General features: G+C 43.6%; 1 protein-coding gene across 1 annotated transcript in view; it reads right to left on the bottom strand.

The window, feature by feature from the left end:
• Positions 1-1,155: 1,155 nt before the first annotated feature.
• The window catches only part of TTC5 (tetratricopeptide repeat domain 5), a 170,141-nt gene continuing 148,765 nt past the window's right edge, over positions 1,156-22,531 (bottom strand). Inside the window, exon 10 of the mRNA XM_069244282.1 lies at positions 1,156-3,447. Within this exon, the coding sequence (XP_069100383.1) occupies positions 3,328-3,447 (120 nt within the window). The 3' untranslated portion in view covers positions 1,156-3,327. The remainder of the gene's footprint in view (positions 3,448-22,531) is intronic.

Here is a 22,531-nt window from a genome sequence, read left to right as displayed (position 1 = left end):
AAGAAGAAGTCAAAGATGGAAATGTAACCGATCTAACGCTAAACACAGGTTAAAGCAGAGGTCCTCCCAAGGATATCTTACACAAGACATAAAGCAGAAATCTGAGCTATGGTAGCCCCCAGGTAGGGCAGGAGAGCTCAGCACTTCCAGTTCATTGGCTGACAGTCAGGTTGTTTCAATGAGGTGGTTATACTGCTAAACAAACACTGTTGTTGAGACCTATGTCCATTTTAATACTGTTTACCGAGATTTAAAATTATCAGGAATTCCCAGCCTGTCGACAAGGAATGATTCAAGCATATGAATATACGAAAAATCCAATGCTAAGGAGATACATACTACTCTTAAAATGGTGTAACCCAATTTGCCACAGTTTGAGTGTTTATGGGTGACATTTCTCAAGTGAACGATTGTGAAAATGAACAACATGGAACCTATATTTCAATGATTCAAGTTACTCTCTCCCTCCCCCAACCCCCTCAACTACCTCTTTCACTTGACATACAGTTCTGATGGTTCATATTCATCATATTATGCGGGTTGTCTTTGCTGTGAAAAGTTATCATACAGTCTTAAGGGTGAGGGTTTGGTCCATACTTTACTAGTTATATGCTAGATAAAACATGATTTCCTGCTTTACAGCCAATGAAAATAGAGAAATGACTAAGAAGCACCAAAAATAACTTAACATACAGCCTCTCTCGAACCTGCTCAACATTCAGTCTATCATCATACTTCATAGTGCCGTTCAGGGATGTGCAGGCTGCAGCTCTCCCGACCATTGGAAGTGGGCCTGTCCTAATCCACTGCTTGGGCAGGGTGGCATGCTGACCCCGGCCTAGCTGCTACTCAAACTCCTTGTACCGACAATATCTATTATTTCACCGCGGCAAAGCTCAAAGGCTCATTGTTAATCCCTGCAACATGTATAGTGTTATCTCTTACTAAGTTCACGGTGCACAAACAGAATGGTCTCCTCTTGTGTAGTGAAAAGCTGCACCTACCAAAATGATAAGCAATTATAAATAATTTAAAAAAAAATATTAATGTTTCCCCAAACAAAATAATCATCTTTGATACTGGCTTAATAATAAGATATTTTTGGCTGGTGACTCTCCCATCTCCGAAGAAATGAATAAATCTCAGCACACACCATCAGTTTACCAAAACTGTATTCTTTATGAGACAGAGTATTAACATCTTGAGTATAAAAAAAATATAAATAATTAATAGACAATAAAATATGTCCTTCATTAACACAAATGGAGCCCAGAGAATGCAAAATGAAACGAAAACCGTGTCGCCAGCTGCTTCATTTCAGGAAAGACTGGAATAAGTAAAAGGAGATTCCAGCAAGAATATTTTAAGGATTTTGGCCACCCAAGTCAAATAATTACAGTGCAAATAATCCATTCAATCCATTTAGTAACAAGTAATCCCCTAGTAAAAACAATATGTACACCTCAACTAACGAGAGTTATAAGTTATAAACAAAACAAACTAGGAGGCACAGAATACAAGCACTACTTATAGTAATTTTGAATATAATAATCAAAATGTGTCCCTCTAAAACATGTAGTCATGTGTAACCTTCATTTCGGGAATCTTCAGGTTTTTTTCATCACATCTAAAGAAGTTAGTAAAAATAGTGAGCGAAAGTTTCGTCCTCAAAGCTTTATCAAGTCACACTTTTTTTTTTAAAGCTTGTAGTAGTCCAGTGTTTATAGATGGATATGCAAAACGTTTAATACAGTAGTAAGAATCCTATAGCAAATAATTAAAGTTATCCACATTATGTTTAGGTAGGCTGCATTACAAATGTAAAATTGAACGAAGGAAATAGGGCACTTCTCTGAACTGATAATGTTCTGTTTCTGACCTGATGTGTGAATCAACTACCACGTATGATACACTGTAAATACTTGCTAAGGTTTTTAAGTACTGGATTAATAGATATACTCAATATACAAAAATTAGAACTGTCTGTTTGAGATGTATATGCTGCAAGCTTTATTAAAAGCCAGCAGTGAAAAAGTCTAGACCAAACTGTGGAGTCTGCTTTTTCCAACTACCACTAATGTAAAGAAAAAAACATTAAGCATCATAATAAAAATGATTGAGAATTATATGGAATATAGCCTTGTTTATCTAATATCTTGACTGCCTCTTGGTTTGTTTCGTTTCCAGTTTAGCAGAAGCCAGCTGTAAGTGGTGAAAATCTACAACAAACATGTTTCAAGTAGAAAGTTTCTGCGTATTAAAGGGGCCGAAATTAAGAAGGAAGTGAGAGGAGGAAATTAAACTAATGAGAGTGGGAGAGAAAGGGAGGTACATAATCCCCTGTAGAGACCAGGATACTATTATTTGGGTGCCATTAAACAGTACTCCGCTAGAGCTATGAACTCTCTGGTCCTCAGGAAGGGTCTTTACCCAACACAAAGCAAGTGTTGTAAACAACTACATAAGGGCCACAGAAATAGAACCAATAAAGCATTCCAAGAAGGATAGAAAGTAACACACAACAGAATGTGGCCATATACGGCAAGGGAGAGAGAAATGGACAGGAAGAGAGGAACAGCCATGTTGGGTTCTGAAACACATGGGTGTAGATCAATATGTGAGATTAAAAGGCAGGCATAACAAACGACAGAACAAGTTAGAGTGCGGAGTGATTAAAGAAAGCGGTGGAGAAAACAGGTACCAACAGGTTACAACAGCATTAGTTAGGAACAAAGGAAAGAAGGTAGAAAACCAAAGCGAGAGGGGCAAAAGAAAACAATATAAGAGAGATGGAGTCATGGAGACAAACAGGGGACATGCAGGAGAAGGGCCAGGTGGCTGACCTCCTTAGCAAAAGGAGTAGGTAAAGGAAGGGAGTATGTATGGAAGGGAAGAAAAGGGACAGGAGAAGAGATGATTAGTAAAAAAGGCTAAAAGAACACAAGACATTACAAAAGAATATGGATGCCAGCAAATTCAAGAAAAGAGTACAAAGGACACAAATAAATAAAACGTGTGAGTTGAAGGCAACAGCAATGACCAGGAACACAGAGAAACATCAGCATGTTAAAGACTGGTCTGGAAAAGTTCACTGCAACAGGGAAAAGATAAATAACAGATGGAACGCACAGAAACGAAAAAAGATGCAACAGATCTCAGTGAGTACAGGCGGAAGGAGGAAATGAAAAGGGAGAAACAAGAGTGACTACAGTTTCTGATGTTTTCTTTCGCGCCTTCTATCTTGTCCAGGTTAGAGTTCCCACCACACGCAGCAGGAGTTGGGTAAAACTCAGGAAGGCTTGGGGGAACAAAAGATACTGCAGGGTTTCACTCGCTCTGTGGTCGGTACATCACTTTAGGTGCGGCCTGACAGTTGGCTCCCTGCGCCTTGCCATTCACCACCAGTAGCATAGGGGTCTCTACTCGTAGACTGCAGAAGGAGAAGGTCTGGAGAAGGAAGAAAAAAGCAAAAGTGACACAGAGAGAAACCAAAACAAGGAAAGCACTGCCAAGTGGATGAATAGACTTGTTATGTACCCTCACACCACACTCGGACAAAACCAATCAATAATACAAAAATCTCACACTGTGCTGTCACATATTAGGGCTGGTGGATTAAATGCATATGATGAACAAGCTGCACTATAGATTTAAGACAGTGATGCAGCAGACGTTAGTGGCTATGGTATGCCATTTTGTCAGAGTTGATACTGGAGAGAAGTGGGAAAATAAGGTGTAATTTAGATGCATGGGGATGTCAGAGTGGAACAAGCAAGCCAGGGGAGGTTATGAAAACAACAGCTTTTTAAACATCGAAGAACAATCACCATTTCTGGTAGGGTCAGATATCAGGTTAAGAACCAAATCAGCCTATAAAGCGCACACAGTTACAAGATGTGCATCAATGTGTTTGTCTCCTTTTGAGTCCTCCCAGGCACCAGAATGGATCTGGAAAAACTTTTTTGTTTAATTTGTAAACTTTGTTTATGGATCATTCAATCGCAACAAAAGAAGCAAGACATATTGTGGGTATAGCAAACATCAAAGTTAGAGTGAGGCAACGTTGTATTAGCACTGCATGAGTCTTCAGTTATTACTTCAAGCATAACATTTAGAGGAAAGTCTATCACCAACAACAGTATTCCCAATAATCACATTCAGTCTTGTATTGTTTCAATGTCATGATCTCTCTGTAGCGTCATCCCCAAACTTTCTGCCTTCATCCTCCTGTTTTCAGAACCAGTTTTCTCTGGCTTTCAGGACTCTGTGCACATTCTTGCCGCTGCTAACCAGTGTTAAAGTGCTAGTGATCTCACCTTTAAACATGGCAGAATTGGCTTACACCCAACTGGCCCATTTAATTTACTTGAAAGTCCCTAGTAAAGTGGTATTGCCTGCACCCAGGGATGGTAAATTGAATACTACTAGTGGGCCTACAGCACGTATTGTGCCACTCACTTAACTAGCCTTTAAACATGTCTCAAGCCTGCCATTACAGTCTGTGTATGCAGTTTTAAACTGCCATTTTGACCTGGCATTATAAGCTTCTTGCCATGCCCAAACCTCCTCTTTTAATAGATATAAGTCACTCCTAGGGTAGGCCCTACACAGCCCAGAGGGCAGGGTGCATAATATTTAAAACGTTGGACAGGTACTTGTAAGTTTTATATGTCCACTACTGTGAGGCCTACCTCTCCCATAGGATAACACTGGGACATTGGGTTCCCTTATTATATTTAAAACGTGGCAACTTTCAATTGGGAGAAGATTGGAATGTAGAGTTTGGTGTCCAAAGAATTGTAATTTAAAACGTTCTTTAATGGCAAAGTCGAATTTTAAGTCACAATTCTGAAAATGCCACTTTTAAAAAGTTAGCATTTTCTTGTCCTAACCATTTAGTGCATGAAGCCTGTATCCTCGGTCACATGGCTAGGTGCAGCTGGTCTTTGTGCATTGCTCTCAGACTGTGAGACAAAGGGTGAGTAGGTGTTGGCAGGATTTGCTATTTCTGAATTGATAGGAGGGGAAGCGGTCACCTACCACACTGCACAACACAAAGCCTCTGCCTGCGCACACTCACAAAGGTTTGATACTAGTTTTTTGTAACCCCTAGCCAAGCTGGGGCCAAGGCAGGAAGGCAGGACATTCCAAGCAACTCTGGGGGTGGAATGCTCTAGAAACTTCTCCTACTATAAAGTGGAAACCAGGTATAAATATTGGACCCTCATACCCAACTCTTCAGTACACTCCTGGACTTGTGGATATGACAGAAGGCCTGCTGCCCTGCTGTGCTGTTCGCTGAAAAGGAAGACTGGACCTGCACCCTTCATCCCAGACTGAAGTGACTCCACAGGTCAGCTGACTGACCTCCTGTTCTGAGTTGCAGGGACATGACAATCTCCTGTGGCCTCTCCCAAGAAAAGGAGAAATCTGAAGTTTTGGGCACTTCGCGTCCACTTACAGGCCTGTTCGTGCTTGGATCTTACTGCTTGCGCTGACCACCAATGCAAATCTCAAGTGAACACGACTTTGCACAACAGAGACAAACGGCAGCAAGAGATCTGCACATCGGCAGGCTGTAGTGACTACTAATGCGAAGCTCCAGCAACAACCACCCACAATGCCCAGCCTGCTCTTCGCTCTACATTGACAACTATCTGCTATACTCACCCTGCTCCTCCACCACAAACTGGACTTTTCCCGTCAGACTCTAAAAGGTTAAATTTTTTAGCAGGACTGATCTGGTCCCTCTATCCGGCCTGCTTTCCATAACAGTCAGCCTGAACTGATTTTCACCTAGTCTCACACAACCAGATAGCCGCAAGTGAGCTTTTATATGCTTTACTTACTTGTAATCTTTAAAATTGTCTATCCCTGGTTCTACTGATTGTATTTTTGAAATTTTAGTTTCAAATAATGTATTACATTTTACTTTATTTTTCTAAATTGGTGTGATTTTTTTGTGTTAGGTTTTCACTTTATTATTGTTTGAAGTACTGCATAAATACTTTACACTTTGCCTCTAAATTAAACCTGACTGCTTTTGTGTCAAGCTACCAGAGGGTGAAGCACAAGTTAATTTAGGGTTTGCTTGTGTATCACCCTGATACGAATTGTAGTTGCTGCTTGAGTAGGGTTTGTAAGATGCTGGCTTATTACATAGTTGACCAAAAAGAGGTACACTGTGCCAAGAGTCCAGGTAAACCCCAAAGGAATTACAGAGGCACAAATGACACCAACAAATGCTCTCTTTTGTGGTAGTGTGGGCGAGCAGCTCGGCATATCAGAGGGTAGTGATAAGCGTGCAAGGCACGCAAAAGAAAGTTCATGAAACACACACTCCAGAAATAAATCTGACCCAATTTATACAAATAACACACTTTTATATAAATTTGGATACCAAGATCACCGGAATCAGCTGAGTACTTTTCGAGATAGGAATTTTTAGAAGTTTCAAAAGTCGACAAATTTTTCGGCTAACAGGTACCTCACAGCAACTTACAGGAACAATCTTCTGGACTAAAGGTGAGTATGGGGCAAGGTTTTAAACCAACGGGTCATCTCCAGCAGCATTGGGGCGGCCAGATGCAGTGGTGCATTTCAGCATCAGGTACCCGAGTAAGTCAATGGGGATCGGTCCAGTCACAAAGATGCTGCAGGGGTGGACTGAGAGCCCAGTCTGGGTGAACCACCGGGTGGCGGGGGGTGGGGGGTAGGGCAGTTCTTGCAATCCTTGAGGACATAGGGACACCAGTGGACCTGTTCTCTTTGCTCCAGGGCGGCCAGGTGTAGAGGTGGTTTGGACCATCATATTACCGTCACCGGGGTGGTCACTGTAGAGGGGACACACAGAAACAGGTTTAATGCGTGAACTGGGGGACAAGTTCAGCCGAACCAACATCTGAACTTTGGGATCACGAGCCCGGGGGTCTTAGGGACACCAGTGGTCCTTTTCTCCTGAGTCCGGGATGTCCGGGTGCAGAGGTGTAGTGGACCATAGGGTCTCTCTCACCGGAGGTGGTAGCGTTGAAGGGGGGTCTTCAGAAAGAGGCTGCAGGTGCCGTTGAGAAGTCCGCAGTGGGCAAACTCAAGGTGGGCTTCACCTCTGGAGGGCTTGGGAAACACATTGACACAGTTGGCCCAGTTCAGCTCGGGCTAGGTGGGTCGGGTGCAGTGGTGATGTCTTGCGTCAGATTTTGGCAGTCCTGGGTTCTCACAGTTCTTCTTTTGTTGCCTGCAGATGCAGGGAAGCAGCTCCTCTGCTCCAAGGGAGTTCTTGGCGCTTTACGAAGCACTGGCAGCTCTCCTGGTTTCTTGGATGCCTCAGTGGCAGGACAGGTCACTTGCTCCTCGAGGGTCGGGTGCAGCAGGTAGGCTGGCAGGGTTGGGGCCATGTTCGTTGTGCTCTTCGGTTCTCGGGTCAGGAGGCTTCTTGTCCACCACTTTTGTTTCCAGTGAAGATCTGTCTTCCTGGTATCAAGGGGTCCTCTAAATACTAAATTTAGGGGGCATTAAGGGGAGAGAAGGGTAGTATCCAATGGGCTACTTACCCCTGGGGTCACCATACCCACTAGATGACCTCTTCCTTTGGGGAGTGGGCATCAACCTGTCTCAGAGATCCTAATTCCACCACACACAAGAAGGGAGAATTTCTAAGGCTGTGTTCATTTCAGGCTAGTCATCCTAGGGGTGTGCCCAGTCTGCAAATGCAACACTCCTCCGGCATAGTTAAATTTCCAGCCTGTACAGATGCCCAATGGTGCCGGGGGGGTGGGGGTAGGTTGAGGGGGCAAGGTCGGCATCTCCCTCTGAGGACAGCCAGATCTGCATATCAAAGGCGGTTGGCAGGTTATCCTATTGGGAGGGCTGTGTAATAGCCCTGCCAGGGCAGGCTTTTGTTCCTGACCTCCAGAGAGCAAATCCTCACACCGGGGAGTCAGAAATTTGTCTGTGGCAGGCTGGTTAGAACTAGTCAGTTAGCCCACCAGCAGTTGGTAGGTTTTCAGGGGGCACCTCAAAGGTGCCCTCTAAGTGTATGTATTAATAAATCCATCACTGGAATCACGGAGTGTTTATTAATACGAGATGTCTGATACTGAACACTCCTAATTTCAGTGAAGCCATCATGTAGTTGAGTACTGTAAGTGTCCAGCACATGCATTTAAAATGGCTTCCCTGTTCACTTATTATGTTTAAGAATCGACAAAGACATAGTAGGAGCGTATTTGCTTATGCAGATATATCCTCATCTGTAATATAATGCACCCTGCATTAGGGCTGTTAGGCCTGCTGTAGGGGTGACTTACAAATATTACAGGCAGTGTTAGGGGACATGGCATGCAAGTGTTTTCACTTTTTTGGAGCACCTTGTAACACAGCCTGCAATGGCAGTCTGCATGAGTTTGGTGCTGGGACCTTTAGAGTGGCACTCGTTATGCTGAAGCTCTTAGTGCCCTTCTTTAGTACCTAGTCCCTAGGTACCAGAGGTACCACTTACTAGGAACTTAGAGAGGTGCTAAAGGGCCTGGCCACTTGGGGATCTAGTGACCAGGTGTCTTGTTTTGGGGAAGAATTACTGGCACTGGGGATCCGGTTAGCAGGAACCCAGTGCACTTCAGTCAAAGTAGCATCAAAAACCCAGCAAAAAGTGGGGTTGGGAGCTTATGCAACCAGAACTCAGCTTCCTACAGGGTTTCACCCTCTTCAACCAGAAACCCAATTTCCTACAATCCGCATCTCCTGAATTAGGTAAGGAGCCCCCATCGGGCAATTCACTCACTCTTGTCAGGAACATCCAACATGGTTCCCATATGCCCTTGGGTCTAGAAGTTAAGGGCTGCAAATCAACATATAGCTCTGATCGTCCGTTACATTTGACCTAGTCTTGTATTCAATCATCTTTCTTAGGAGTAAGCATCGTGCTCCAGTGTGTGGCTACCCTGCATTCAGCTAGTAGCAGCACAATGGCTGTAAACCTACAGGACTGTGGTGTCATTTTACCATAGTTTAACAAGGTGACCAGCGGAGCAGGTTTCACTCCGATTCCTAACATACAGGATATATAAAAATACCAACCCAAAAATGTAAATACCGCCCATATAACCATGCTAGATGTATAAAATCGGCGTGGTCTCCAAAACAGCGAGGGCATTAAGTTAGCCTTCTCAGGTCTATCCTGTATTGTTTGCCAGTGTGAAATAGGCCTGGCAAAAGGATTTGTAATGTAATAGCTTATGTCTATAGTTAGGGATACCAGCTGAGTCTGCCCACAGCAATATTCCTTGAGGATAGTTCAATTCCAAGATTAGTCTCCCATGCCTGCCTATACCTCCCAGCATTTGTTATTCTCAGTACTGAAATCCAAAATTATAGTGTAGTCTGGAGACCCATTTAAAAGCTTCTGGGAATCTCACATTCTGAGCAAGCAGTGTAATGCCCTGCGGCTCCCTCAGAAACCATGGCAATCTGTCTTTTGGAGTGTGTCGTAGCCTATAATATGTATACATGTCTAAACCAGTCTTGAATGGTCTACAGTCAAGTAGGGTTATTCAACAATAGTAGTTTTCTTAATTCCTTTCCAGGCTCAGCACGCCAATGCTGCCATAGAAAACTCTGCTCTAGGGTGGGGTAGGTCAACTGGCAATAAGGTGGTCAAGGGCCACGTATCTGCCTATTCTTTTCCTGGCACAGGATTCTCTTATCAGGATGGTACGAGTGTCAAATAAGATGACCTTGTGCCACTAGATAATACAGTTCGAGATCTGGGACCTCAAATCCTACTCCCTCTGATATTATTTCCCAGCTGATCCTAGGCTGCCTTCAGGCCCAAACCAACCTGATGAGTTGTGCCTTTAGAGTATGGAAAAATGCCTTAAATAAAGGGATGGGGATATTAATAAAAAGAAAGATATAGAAACTTAGAGAGTACAATCAACCTAACAAGTACTATTCGAACCTCTACAGAAAGTGAGAGTTTAATCCAGGAGTCTACCTACCTGTTGTGTGCAGTAATCAACACCTGGACCATAGTATCTCCTCAGGATTTAGGTGTAGAATTATTGAGAGATATTTAACAGACTCGTCCGCCCAATGTACTGTGAATTCTATCTCTGGTTTCCATGTGTTTTGAGTATGTGCAAAGTGGAAAGCTTGAACAGAACCTATGCAACGTTAAGTGGCACCACAGGCTTCCATTCCAAGGCTACACGTTTGAAATAGTGATGTAAGAAGATGTCTGTCACGGACCAGCATGATGTCTGACTGTGGTGTCTGCGAGACCAACACGATTCAAGTCGTTGTGACAAATGCTTCCTTACGCCTCCATAGGCGACCAGGCAGTGGGAAACCAAGCTTTACATGGCTGAACAGGAGAAACAAGGACATTCCGCCTTTAAATCTCCAGTGTCACATTAAGTTGAAGTCTAAAAACAAGGCTTCTAAAATGAAAAAGTACAAAAAGCATATGCAAGACTCTTTGACATCAAGACACTCCAATTTGCAGGAGGGGGTTCAAGTTTTGGAAACCTGGGACCAGACTTCGGTTGCTTCTTCTTTTTCTAAACCTATTCCAAACCTGGCAGAAATTCATTTCAATTCTTTTAGGCTGTCTTTGGATCTGAAGCTGGTCATAGCCTTCAAAGAGGCCATGATGCAAGCCCCTATTAGGACTCCTGCTTCCCTGGAGGATGGCTTCTGACTCCATGGAGCCTTTGAGACCCACAATTGTACTTTCACTGCCGTTTGATTTCTCAGACAGCAAATGCCGAATTGTGGTACTAGGCTATGCCTCTAGTCCTTTGCCGAAGGTCTCCGCAAGATTGAGTACAGTGGCATTGATTACAAATCTGCTGGAACTAGCCGTATAGTCTAATGGTTAGTCAACAAGAGTGTGCTATTTATTGTGCTAAACCATTTCAATTTGTACAGCCCGGTGCTGCAGATGATCATGTTGGTTCAGTTTTCACAATGCTACAGTTTCTCCAGAAAAGAAGCCTTTTTTTCAGCTTCAGATGCAATTCAGATGTTTCAAATGGTCCCACATGATGAGAATTATAATGAGGAAGTAATTATTTTACTTTCGGCATATTTTACTGATGCTGGCTTTTACCTTGATTTACAGATTACCAGTAGTTTTGACACCATCCCAAAACTTGCTTACAGAAATTTCCCAGACAGATCCCTCCACATCGGAGCCTCTCACCCTTTAACCAGGCAAAGGCGATCATATCTTGCCAGCTAGGCCTAAGCTCTTTTAGGCCCCTACTTTGTTTGAGAGTTGCCCTACTGGTAGATGTTCTAGACCGACACTTGGAGATCCAAACTTTCTTATGCAGCACCAACACCTGAGACTTTGGTGGTATAGTGGAATAATCCAAATACCTTCCCTAGACAGGTAATCAAAGAAGACTGATGCCACGGACAAGAATTGTTTTTCCTTATGTGGTCTAACATTGTATTCTTTGAATGCTTGTTGCCTTGCCTTTATCAAACCCTTTGGGACATGGCACAGGAAGTTCTACCTACATTACAAGGATCTATGTGTTTCCTGAGCACAGACTGTTTGGGGTGGGCTGGATGCAGCCAAGCATATCTTATTCTCTGTGGTGGATTTCGTAGATTTGGTGGCCCTTGCAATGGCAACAAGAGTTATCATCCCTAAAAATATGTAGATGCACTCTACATGACTTTCTAGAGACGTACAAGCTTCTTTGAAGGACATTGCCTTTTATGGCGTCCGTCTCTTGGATGAAAAGCTGATTGTACCCTATAGAATGGGTCATGCTTTAGCGTGCTCTTTGGGCCTGGCTCTCCAAAGGCACCAGCAGCACCACCAGGATCAGACACCTCCAAGTTATGCAAGGGGCCTTGCTTTTTTATGTCAACAACTGCCATCAATCTAGCACCATGTGCATAATTTTTAGGCCCTAAGTACAGAGGAAGTGTGCTGCGGGGAAGGCAGTAGGAACAGCAATCCTGTTCTTCCTTCCCACCCAGCAACATACCACAACACTTTAGTTTGCCTGTGGGTGAGCAAGAGAAAACAGTGTTTTGTTGATGGTGGTTAACAAGGTGAGGATCAAGATAGTGCCGTAGATGGAAATAGGTTGGTACTCCTGTTACACAAGGACAATGTTTATGGCCAATACTCTACCTCACAATGTTGAACTCATTGCTCCAGAAGCCAAAAGTGAAAATGACAGTCTTTCCTCCAGTCATACTGCCCTTGGATTGCAAGGACTGGATGAAGTCCTTGGACTTCCGAGAGCTACAATTTCATGTACAATTTCATGTCCCACTAGAAATACTTGAGGTTTTTGGTGTGTTCCACACAGTTTCAATTTGCAGTACTTCTCTTAGGACTTACATCTTCTCTTAGGTCTTTACAAATGTCATGTTGGTGACTGCCACCCATCTTTGCAGATCTGGGATAAGCAGGCTCATTCCAGCTGGTCCCAAACCACCTACAGAGAGTGATGGCACGTTTTTTCAACCTGGAGTTCTACATTAACAAGTTAAAATCCCACTGCCAATCCACACAGAGACTGTCTTTTACTGGAGCCATATTGGACACAGGGGCCTTAAAGGCCTTTCTGTCCCCCACATTGAGTCCTGGTTGTTCAGGTTCTGATACTTATGTTTTGGATGAAATCTCTTCTTACAACCTCTACAGTTTTGAAGCTGCCCCCACCATGCACAGTTTTGTAATAAATTATGTAATTTCAGATGTTGCCTTGAGGTTATCAATGGGGTCATTTAACAAGTTATGGGTAATGTAATATGTGAGATAATTACCAGTGCGTGGCGAGAGCATAAGTTATAATTAAGGGCACAAGTTGTACTTACTTGAGATAACTTTAACTGGTGATTTTCATTGATTTTGTTAGTTTAAAACTGTATGTTTTAGCTGTCATTTTAACAAAATAACATTAACATGTCCTTGAGACTTCAAAAAAAAACTTTTTTAGACCACAAGGTGCTCCCTGCAGCACTCCCCAACATTAAAATAAAATGCTTGGTGGTGCTCCAGGAGCCCCTAGCAGCTTCCCATCCAGTTCCCATAGGGAAGGCTGGCGGGGCAGCTATTAATTTTAAGTGGGTGCCCCAGTGTCCACCCAGGTCACACACAGCAAAGCCAGCAGTTTGGGGTGGAGGGAGATCCCCCAGGACCCCACCAGCTCCTCTGCCGGCACCCATTTTGGTTGCCGGCGAGAGCTGGCTTCATGCGTTTGCTCCTACCTGGGTGGGAGCAGTTTTTTTCTGTGCTCGAGTCGGGCAGGAGAAAAGTTGTGTCCCCTGAATGGAACAGTGCAGGCAGGGATTTAAATCTATATTTCCAGCCCACAATTGCTCATGAAGGAAACAGCAGGGATCCCCAGGACACTGTTTTGATCAGGCCGGATTGATAGGGTTCCCAGACACCCACTTTCTCAAAGGGATGGGGTCCCTGGAGCCTCTTTGAGGCTTGGACAGTCGGTGTGCATGCCCCCTGCCCTAAATATAAAAACAGACATGGGGTTAGGGCCCCCAAGGCCTCCAGAAGGTTCGAGGTCGGGGGCTGCACATCTCTCTACCCTAAATTTTAAAGTCAGCCCTGGTGAATGAGGTTTCTTGAGCCTTCAGAAGGCTTGATCGCAGATGGGGCCCCACAACTCCTTCCCCCCACAAAAAAGAAATTGTAGCAAAGCCCCAGGCTCTGGCCCACGCAGGGGGACTATATATTTTAAAAGGCTGAGCACCCGCACTTTTTTCTTTTAACAGGACCGCAGAACTCATTATATGCATATATGTGTGTGTTTTGGGTCTAGGGGTGGGGTTCCACTGTACGTACTCTCAGCACTCCCTATATGTCTTTATTGTTTTTTAGGACATGGGATGGAGCCCTAAAATGGTGCCATCACATCTTTGTTGCTGTAGTAGCAACCAATTAACTCTTATCTTTAAATTGGTCAGCTCCCCTGGAACCTCCGCAGCATGATACATCAATACATTTTGAGCCTTAATGTCTCAAAAACTACTAAACAGTTTTACACCATAAGCAAGCTTTCTGCACCAGGATCTAGCTTTCTGCCAAATTTGATGTAATTCCGTTCAGCCATTTTGGCTGTAGCGGTGTCTAATTTACCTATGGAAAGGTGCATAGGGAAAAGAATTTTGGAAACCCCCCTTTATCTCGGCCTTCACTTGACAGATCATCCCGAAACTTTTTCATGAAGCCGAGTTAGATGAGACTTTTTTGGAATGTTTCATGAAAATGTATCAAACGGTGCAAAGTCATTAGCAAACCAAAAAAATCAATTTCGTATGGAAACGTGGTCCTAATTACAACTAGCAAGTGGTGACTGCCAATGGCTAGCATATCTATCTATTTGTAATTAACTGAGTGAGTACAATTTCCCATAATATTGCTTGAACATAATCAAAATGTTCTGGGATTGTAAACCCACTGTCAGTTTTCAATCTCTACACTGGACATGGTTCTTTTTAACCACCTAGGTCTCAAAATATTTGCCAGTGTTAGACTGGTGCAATTCACTTCTCCACTGGCTTTTGCCAAAGCAAATCTGGTTTGGAATGTAATGTCTCATTCTGTCATTTATTCTTTAAGCAGATGGTAATTGGTATTTTAATGACTCCAGTTAAGAGCATATATCGACTTGAATTTCCCCTGTATCTTTTTCCATTTTGTTTAGACTCTTGAAAGATGCCAAACTGTATGGACTCTCCTCAGATTTTGGCTTTGAATGCTTCCTATATTGTACTATGATTCTGAACTGAACCAAGGGTATCCTTGTGGTAATATGTGATGCCTGTCCCACTTTTCAATTTAAATTCCTAATCTAGCAATGCTTTTGATGGAAACTTCTAGTTATATTGTCATTGTCTCTTCCTAAGAATTTCAAGTTTTAGGACGTGGCGAAAGTTCCTTGTGTTAAGTGTGTGCATTCTTTCACCCATGATGCTTTATCTCTGGACAATAATAAATAATTTGTATGTGAATGCATATGATGTCAGAAAGTACTCAATATCTATTATATACTTGATTGCTTTCACCACTGCTGCGAGTCCCGTGAGTAAGCTGGACCTGACTAGTACTGTGTTAAGTATAAAACTAAAGTCTCCTCCCTACATCACCATTCCGATTTCTAATTTGTTATATCTTGTATAACTCGTAAATTACCTTGTCATATATATATTTTTTAATATTTCCAGAGTCCCTCTTTCTCCCCCTCTTTCATTGTGAATCCCCTGTCAATGCCATTCTCACTTCCCACGTCCCTACTCTTGTTGAGTACCCAACTTAATATTGTCATAATAAATTAATACATCTATCTCCACCCATCACTAGTGTAGAATTAAAGTGGTGGCCAGACATTTACTGTTTCAACAGAGTTTCTCTAATTTGGCTCCCTTGAGATTTAGATGTCTGTGAGCTAAGTTATAAACCATAAGTTGTACTAAGGTGTCTTCTGTTCACACTGAATCTTCCTAGTAGCATTTAACATACGAGTTACGAAAAACACACCTATATGTGTATTATAGGCTGAAACTGGAAATATAGTTGCCTTAGTGAGTTCTATCTACTCTCTATTCTGTGGTGTGACATTTGCAAAAAATATGAATTCCCCTTCCAGTAGAACAGTTTGGCAAGAATGCTACAAGTGCCTTTTAAGGCACTGTCTCCCCTTCTGTTGGCTTCTCTTCTGTTGCCCTCGTCATTAGTTTTATCGCTATAGTCTTTTGTGTGCTTTCTTAGGGTTTCATGGACCAGCTGTAGGTCTGGCAATGTCTGGTCCTTTGCACAGTGAACTGTAGCAAAGCCAGGTACATATTGTAGGTGACCTTCATTGCCTGCAGTTTTATTCTTAACAGCTGTGAAGGATCTGGTTGCCTCTTTTACAGCAACTTTATGTTTTGCCTACTTCTGAGTGGCAGAAAGCTGTTGTTGTTGCTACCCACCTGGAGATAGCGTGCTTTCATACGGAGAAACCATTGTGTGGGCTGGAAAGGGGCACCAGCAATTGGTTTGATGTTATAATGTCATAATATGACTTTATTCGCAGTTAAATGTAGGTAGGGTCCCTTTCTAGTAAATCATTTACTCTTCTTGCAGAGCTGACAGCCAGAAACAAAGCAGTTTTCCATTAAAGATATTTCATATAGGCTTTGTAGCTGGGCTAAAATTGCCACCTGATGAGTTGGCATAATACTCTATTAAGGTCTCATTCCAAATGGCAGCATTCTAGATGGAGGAAAAGCCCTAAATAGACCTTGAGGAAACGTCTTCATGATTCTTTGTGACGATAAAGGAGGTCAGTTCAGAGATCTTCTGCATCTTGCCGTAGCGGTCAAGTGAACTTTAATGAATGTATGCTTCAGTCCTGATTTAGCAAACTCCAACAGATACAGTAGAATCTGATGCATCTGCTCTGTGAGCAGGTGAAAACCCTTAACAGTGCACATATGCAGAACCTTTTCCACTTGGCTGTATGGGTTATATGTTTGGAGAGTGCTCTTACTTGGGCCAGAACCTGTCTACGTTTTTCAGGGCTGTCTAAGCCACAGAATGTATTGACTTCAGGAGCAAGACTTCATAGATTCAGACTAGTGGCGTAGGATCAGCCCCTTGCATCTAGATAGGCGATCTGGCTTGGAATCCAGTGGCATTTGTGGTTGTTTTGATAAGAGAAGAAAGTCTGTGAAACAACACTGCCTCAGCTATATTAGGACAATTAACATTATGCTGCAAGGTTCTCGCTTCAGCTTCGGAACGACTCTAGGAAGCAGGGGAAAATTAGCAAAAGCAAACACAAATGCCTTGTACAATGCAATCAAAAATGCATTCCCACGAGAACCTGCATGTGGATATGTACTGAAATGTCTTGTTCTCAAATTTCAAATAAGTCTATTTTTGGCTATTCCCACACGGTAAGCTGTCTTTTGAATCAAACTGTTTTTTGTTCAGCTCTTATTTGTGGCAATATTGAGATGTCTTGTTGAGTAAATCTGCCTAATCATTTATTCCTGGGAGATGTTTCACCCTTACCAAGATTTGATATTTCATGGCCCATTCCCATAGGACCTGTTCTCCTATTGACAGAATACCGGATCTAGTTCCGTCTTGCTTGTTGATGTAAAGCGTGGGGGTGTCCATTCCAATCAACACTGACAAAGTGGCAAATTCATGGCAAGAACGACTGAAGAGCTGTTCTGACAGCTTGTAGTTCTAAAACATTGATCTGTAACCATTTGTCTTGCTACCCCCACAGACCTTTTGCAGTAACTTGAGGATGTGCTCCCCATCCCTCTAATAATGTATCGAAATGGTTACTCAGCAGCAGGAGAAGATTTACAGGTTGAAAGTTTTCTGGATTCACATGCTGCACATTATTCCGCCATCTAGTGGTTCGGTCCAGAAACATGCCAGTCTTTTTTTTTTCTTCTGGGCGTCGTGGACCACCACTTGGCACTAAGTCAGTCCATCCTCTGTGTGATGTCAGATGGTGCCCTGTACATTCCTGTGAGTGGTCGCCATCCTCAGATTCATTTTTCTTTTATTTTTCTTCTCCCAACTATTTGCTTCCTTTATGGGGAGGTGGTGGGTTGCATTTGAATCTAGACAACTCTTTAAGCTGCAAACCTAATCCTACTGGTAAGTAACTTTTTCATTTTGCAGCATAAACCCTTTTGTGGATTCACATGCTGTGCATTAAATTATACAGCTGTATCCCTTTCCTTGGGTTGTTTGGGATGAAATGCAGAGGAGTTATCAAATAGGTGTTGTAGTACCTTATGTCCCACATGTGCTTCTTCTTTGTTCATCTGAATGTCCACACAGCAGTATTTTGCAGAGATGCCCTTGTTGCTGCTGCACAGATTTCCTTGGGCACTTTTGCTAGGAATGCTAGTGTTGCACCTTTTTTCCTGGTTGAGTGCGCTCTGGGGCGCAGAGGTGTTTTCCAGCTTTTGAGAAGCAAGTTTGTATGGTTCCAACAATCCATCTCGCAATTGTTCCCTTGGGCACAGGTGATAGTTTGCTTGCCTTGGCACAGGAAGCAAAAAGCTGGTTCCCCTTTCAAAACTCCTTTGTTTCTGGTAGGTAACACATTTAATTCCTTTGCATATCTAGAGCTCTTTTCGGCTTGTGCCTTTGGTTCCTGGAAGAAAGACGACAGTTGTAAGCTTTGGATAGTACGGAATTGTGTTACTATCTTTGATAGAAAGTGTGGGTTGGTTCTAAAGACCACCTTGTCTTTGTTGAATTGCAAATACAATTCCTGAATTGTCAGTGCTTGTAACCCACTGACTCTGTGTAAGGATGTGATTGTTATTAGAAAGGCTATTTTTAGAGTGCGTGATCTTAGATCCAATTTTTGTATGGGTTCAAAGCATTCTGACATCAACTGTGTTAATATAGTATTCAGGTTCCATAACTGGGTTGGAACAGATTTGGATTGTGCCACCATTTTAGAGCCCTCTAAGAATCTCTTCGCTACTAGGGATGTGAAGAAGCTGGTGCCTGACATACTTCTAATGTAGGCCACTATCGCTGTTAATGAACCTTCAGTGCTGCTTAAGTCAGGCCACTGTCCAGCAGATGGGTGAGATAAATTAGCACCATCTCCTGTTGTGTTCGAGTTATTCAGGAGCTATGCCGCTAGGCTGAGTGAGGCTGGCTTGGGGTGGGACTCCTCCCTGTGGTGCATTGTCAGAAGGGCATTTACTGATTTGATTGTGATTATCTGACCCTTGGACACTTCTTGTAGTACCAGATCTGCCTTGCCTTGCTATGAGGATGAGTTTGGTCCTCGACTGCCTGGCCTTCTCCAGTACCGTCACGATCAGGGCAATTGGAGAAAAGGGATGTGCAAATTTCCCTGATCAACTTATTGACAGGACATTTCCTTTTGATGGGTGGGGTGAGAAAAAGGGGGTCAGGCAAGCTGGAGGCAAATGTGGGCATTTTGTGTTTGTTGGTGTGGCAAACATGTCTATGCATGGTGTGCCACAGATGTTGAAAATCTTTTGTAGAACTTCCTGCTTTATCTCCCACTCCTGTGAGGTGGTTTTATGTCTGCTAAATGTGTCCGTCTCTGTATTGAGCTCCCCTGGTAGGTGTACTGCCTGTAGAGTTATATGTTGTTCTATCGCTCACTGCCATATCTCTTGGGCTAACTTTGATTGGGTGAAGGATTTTGTTCCCCTTCTTTGTTGAGGTAGAAAATGGTGGTTGTGTTGTCCGTTTGTATCAATACAGTTAGGCTGGTCAAATGTGCCTGGAATACCCTTAGGGACAGGTTTCCATCTCCAAGTAATTGATATGCTTCACTGTTCCATAACCCTCGTACTTTCAGGGTTCTTGTGTGTGCTCCCCAACCTTCGTGGGAAGCATCCGTTGTTATGGTCACAGTCGGGGCTGGTGTTTTGAATAGTCTCCCTACATTTATGTTTTTTGAGTTCCACCATTGTATGTCCTTCCGTACTCTTGCTGTGGCAACCACTAGATCCTCCCAGCTCCATGAAACTTGTGACCATTTGTTGAAGATCCATTCCTGGATGGGATGCATGTGCAGTCCTGTGTGTGGAATCAATGGGATGCATGATGCCATCATGCCCATGAGTTTCCTGACAGTCCTCACAGTTAGAGACTGACCCTTCAGGTAGAGGGGAGTCTGTTTTTCAATCGTTTCTTCTCTCTTCTGAACAGGGTATGTTCTTGGTGTCTTGGAGTCCAAGGTAGATCCTTGAAACACTTTCAATCGCTCTGGTTGTGGTGATGACTTCCTGTGGGTTATTGTGGTGCCTAGGTGTTGTAGCGTGTGAATGATCCTTTGTATGTCCTTCTGACACTTCCCCATTGATTGTGCTTTTACTAGTCAATCGTCTGTGTACGACTACACATGAATTCCCTGTCTTCTTAGGTGTGCAGGTACTGCTGCAAGGACTTTTGTGAAGACTTGGTGCAGACTAGCACTATGAATTAGTAGTGATTTTTGTCTAGGACAAATTGGAGGCATCATTTGTGTCCTTGATTAATAAGTATGTGCAGGAATGCATCATTTAGATAAGGTGGGCATGTAATCCTCTTCTGTTAGGAGTGGTATAACTTCCTGCAAATGTTGTGTTTGAATGAATTTGTTTATAAATCTGAGGTCCAGAATTGGTTGTAAGGTTAGATCTTGTTTTAGGACCACAAAATATGGTGAGTAGTTCCCCTTGTTTTCGTCTTATTTTGGTACACGTTCTATGGCCTTCTTTTAAATTAATTATCTGACCCCTTTTCTGAGCTGTATTAATTCCTCTCCCCTGAAAGCCTTCAGTTTAGGAGGTGCTTGTGGAGGTTGTTTGTTTAACTCTAGGCAACACCTGTGACTGATTATATTTAAGATCCACTTGTCTGATGTTATTTTCCTCCACTCCTGGAGGAATCCGTTTATGCTGTCCCCCACTCGTGGTACGTGTTGGTCATTTTCATTACATGAATTACATGCTTGATGTTACTGTGCCCTTGGGGGTGCTGGCCTCTTCCTCTTGCTTTTCCATGAAAGGGCTGCCTCGCTGGGTGTTGCCACTGCTGGAATGTTGGTGGTTGCGTGGCCTGATGCGAGCTACCTTGCTATTGTCCTGTGTTGAAAGGCGCCCTACCTGTGGGCCTTCTGTTTAGGATTACCCTCCGGGTGTGCCCCTGAAATGGAGTGCTCTTACTGCTCTTGTTGGCTCATCCTTCTTTATTTGCTGAAGGGTGTCGTCCACTGCCTGTCCGAATAGGGTGTCCCCTGTGAAGGACATGTTCATTATGGAAGCATGTACTTCCGGTTTAAACCTGGATACCATGGGCAAGGTGTGCCTCCTTAGAGTTGTTCCTATGCATCTTTCTGCTGGCTCTATCTGCTGCAACTAGTGCTGACTTGAGGCAGGTGCTTGTGATGTTCTTTCCCTCCTGTATGACTGCCTCGGCCCTTGTGTGGGGTTGTTGCATGAGACTTTCTATCTAGCGACTGCAGGAACATTTCATTTGATGTACTTTGAATCCTAAGTTGAATGTTTGTATTTCTTCTCTACTCTAGGTGTGGCCGCCCTTGCAGTGGCAGGTTCTTGGAAGGCCTCTTTACCTTTGTCAAGGATGCTAGGCAGCAGGGGCAGGTACCAATTTCCCCTCTGGGCTAGCATCAAGGTCTCCAGGAGAAAGCATGCTTCCTCTGCCTCCTCTAGCTGGACCCATAGGTCTCTGCCACTCTCTTTACGAGGTTATTATACATCGATAGGTCATCAGGTGGTGATGGCCTCGAAAGGTAATTGCCTACACCCTCTTTGGACGATTGTGCATTGGGGTCCTGCCATTTGTCTTCAAAATGGCTGGAATCGTAGAACTCCAGCACATACTTGACCTCCTCGAGCTCAAAGAACTCCTCTTGGTCCTCATCATGGGGTTTCCCGATTGCTGGTGCCTCCAGGGCCGATTGGTCATTTTTGGCTTTCATTACTGCAGAAGTTTTCAAAGAAATTCCTTAAAGGAGTTGTCAAATGCCTTTTATCTCTATATGAGGGAGGCAATTTCAGCCTCGAGTCTCCTTTTCTTCTGGACCTCAAGAGCTTTTTGCCAAGTGTTGTTTAATTTTTGGCATTGACAGTTCCCCTGTCTCCGCTGCTCTCACCTTCTCTCTTGCTTCCTCTTGAGCAGAGGTCTGAGTAAAACTTTTCGATGGTGCCTTTGGCCCTTTGATATCCTTTGTTTGGGATCTGTGTGGCTCTTTTGACTTTAGTTGACATATGCTCTATGACTGCTTCGGTGCCCGGGGTGCTTTATGAGGCTTATGGTCTGAGGACTTAGTGTTCGTGCCTTTCGGCGACTTTACCTTTTTTCTGTTAGTATCCTTTTTCCCCCTTTTTTAGTGCCTGTGTTTTTTCAGGGTTGGCCTCGAATATTTTGACATCCGAATCTCCTCCTCTCGCCCTTTTGGCCTCCTCAACGTTCTCCTCCTCGTTACTTGAGAGGCCGAGGAGTCTGAACGATTCCTGCTCCTGTGTCGTCGCCATGGTGTAATGCTCCAGCCTATGTCAACATCGTATCATGCGCTTCTTTGGTAGGAATTCTGCGCAGGCCTCACAGTCTTCGTCTTTATGGTCCTTCGCAAGGCAAAGATTGCAGACCTCGGGGGGGGGTCTCTCTTGGCAAACTTATGATGGCAATTGGGGCACAATTTAAAAGGGGCTTTTTCCATGACCCTTGACAATCCCTTCTCTCTATGTTCTCTGACAATGGTAATCGTATGGCAGGGATCCTTGTGATGGCTGAGAAGGTTCCCCCCTCGCTGTAGTTTTTCTCACCTTCGAAGATTTCTCCAGATTTTCTTCAACTTGAAGAAAATCTGGGGGGGGGGGAAATTCTTCGGAGCTCCTTTGTCGTGCTTCCAGACCCAACAGGGGAAAAAAAAAATCTGAAGATGGCGACCAAGCACAGAAAACTTCCTGGGTACCGTATGACATCACGGAGAGGATGGACTTGCCACCAAGTGGTTGTCGGCAACACCCA

The sequence above is a fragment of the Pleurodeles waltl genome, chromosome 7 (genome assembly GCF_031143425.1).
Source record: "Pleurodeles waltl isolate 20211129_DDA chromosome 7, aPleWal1.hap1.20221129, whole genome shotgun sequence".
In the NCBI taxonomy this organism is placed as follows: Eukaryota; Metazoa; Chordata; class Amphibia; order Caudata; family Salamandridae; genus Pleurodeles; species Pleurodeles waltl.
Note: the sequence above shows the minus strand (reverse complement) of the source record. Positions and strands in the feature narration are given on the sequence as shown.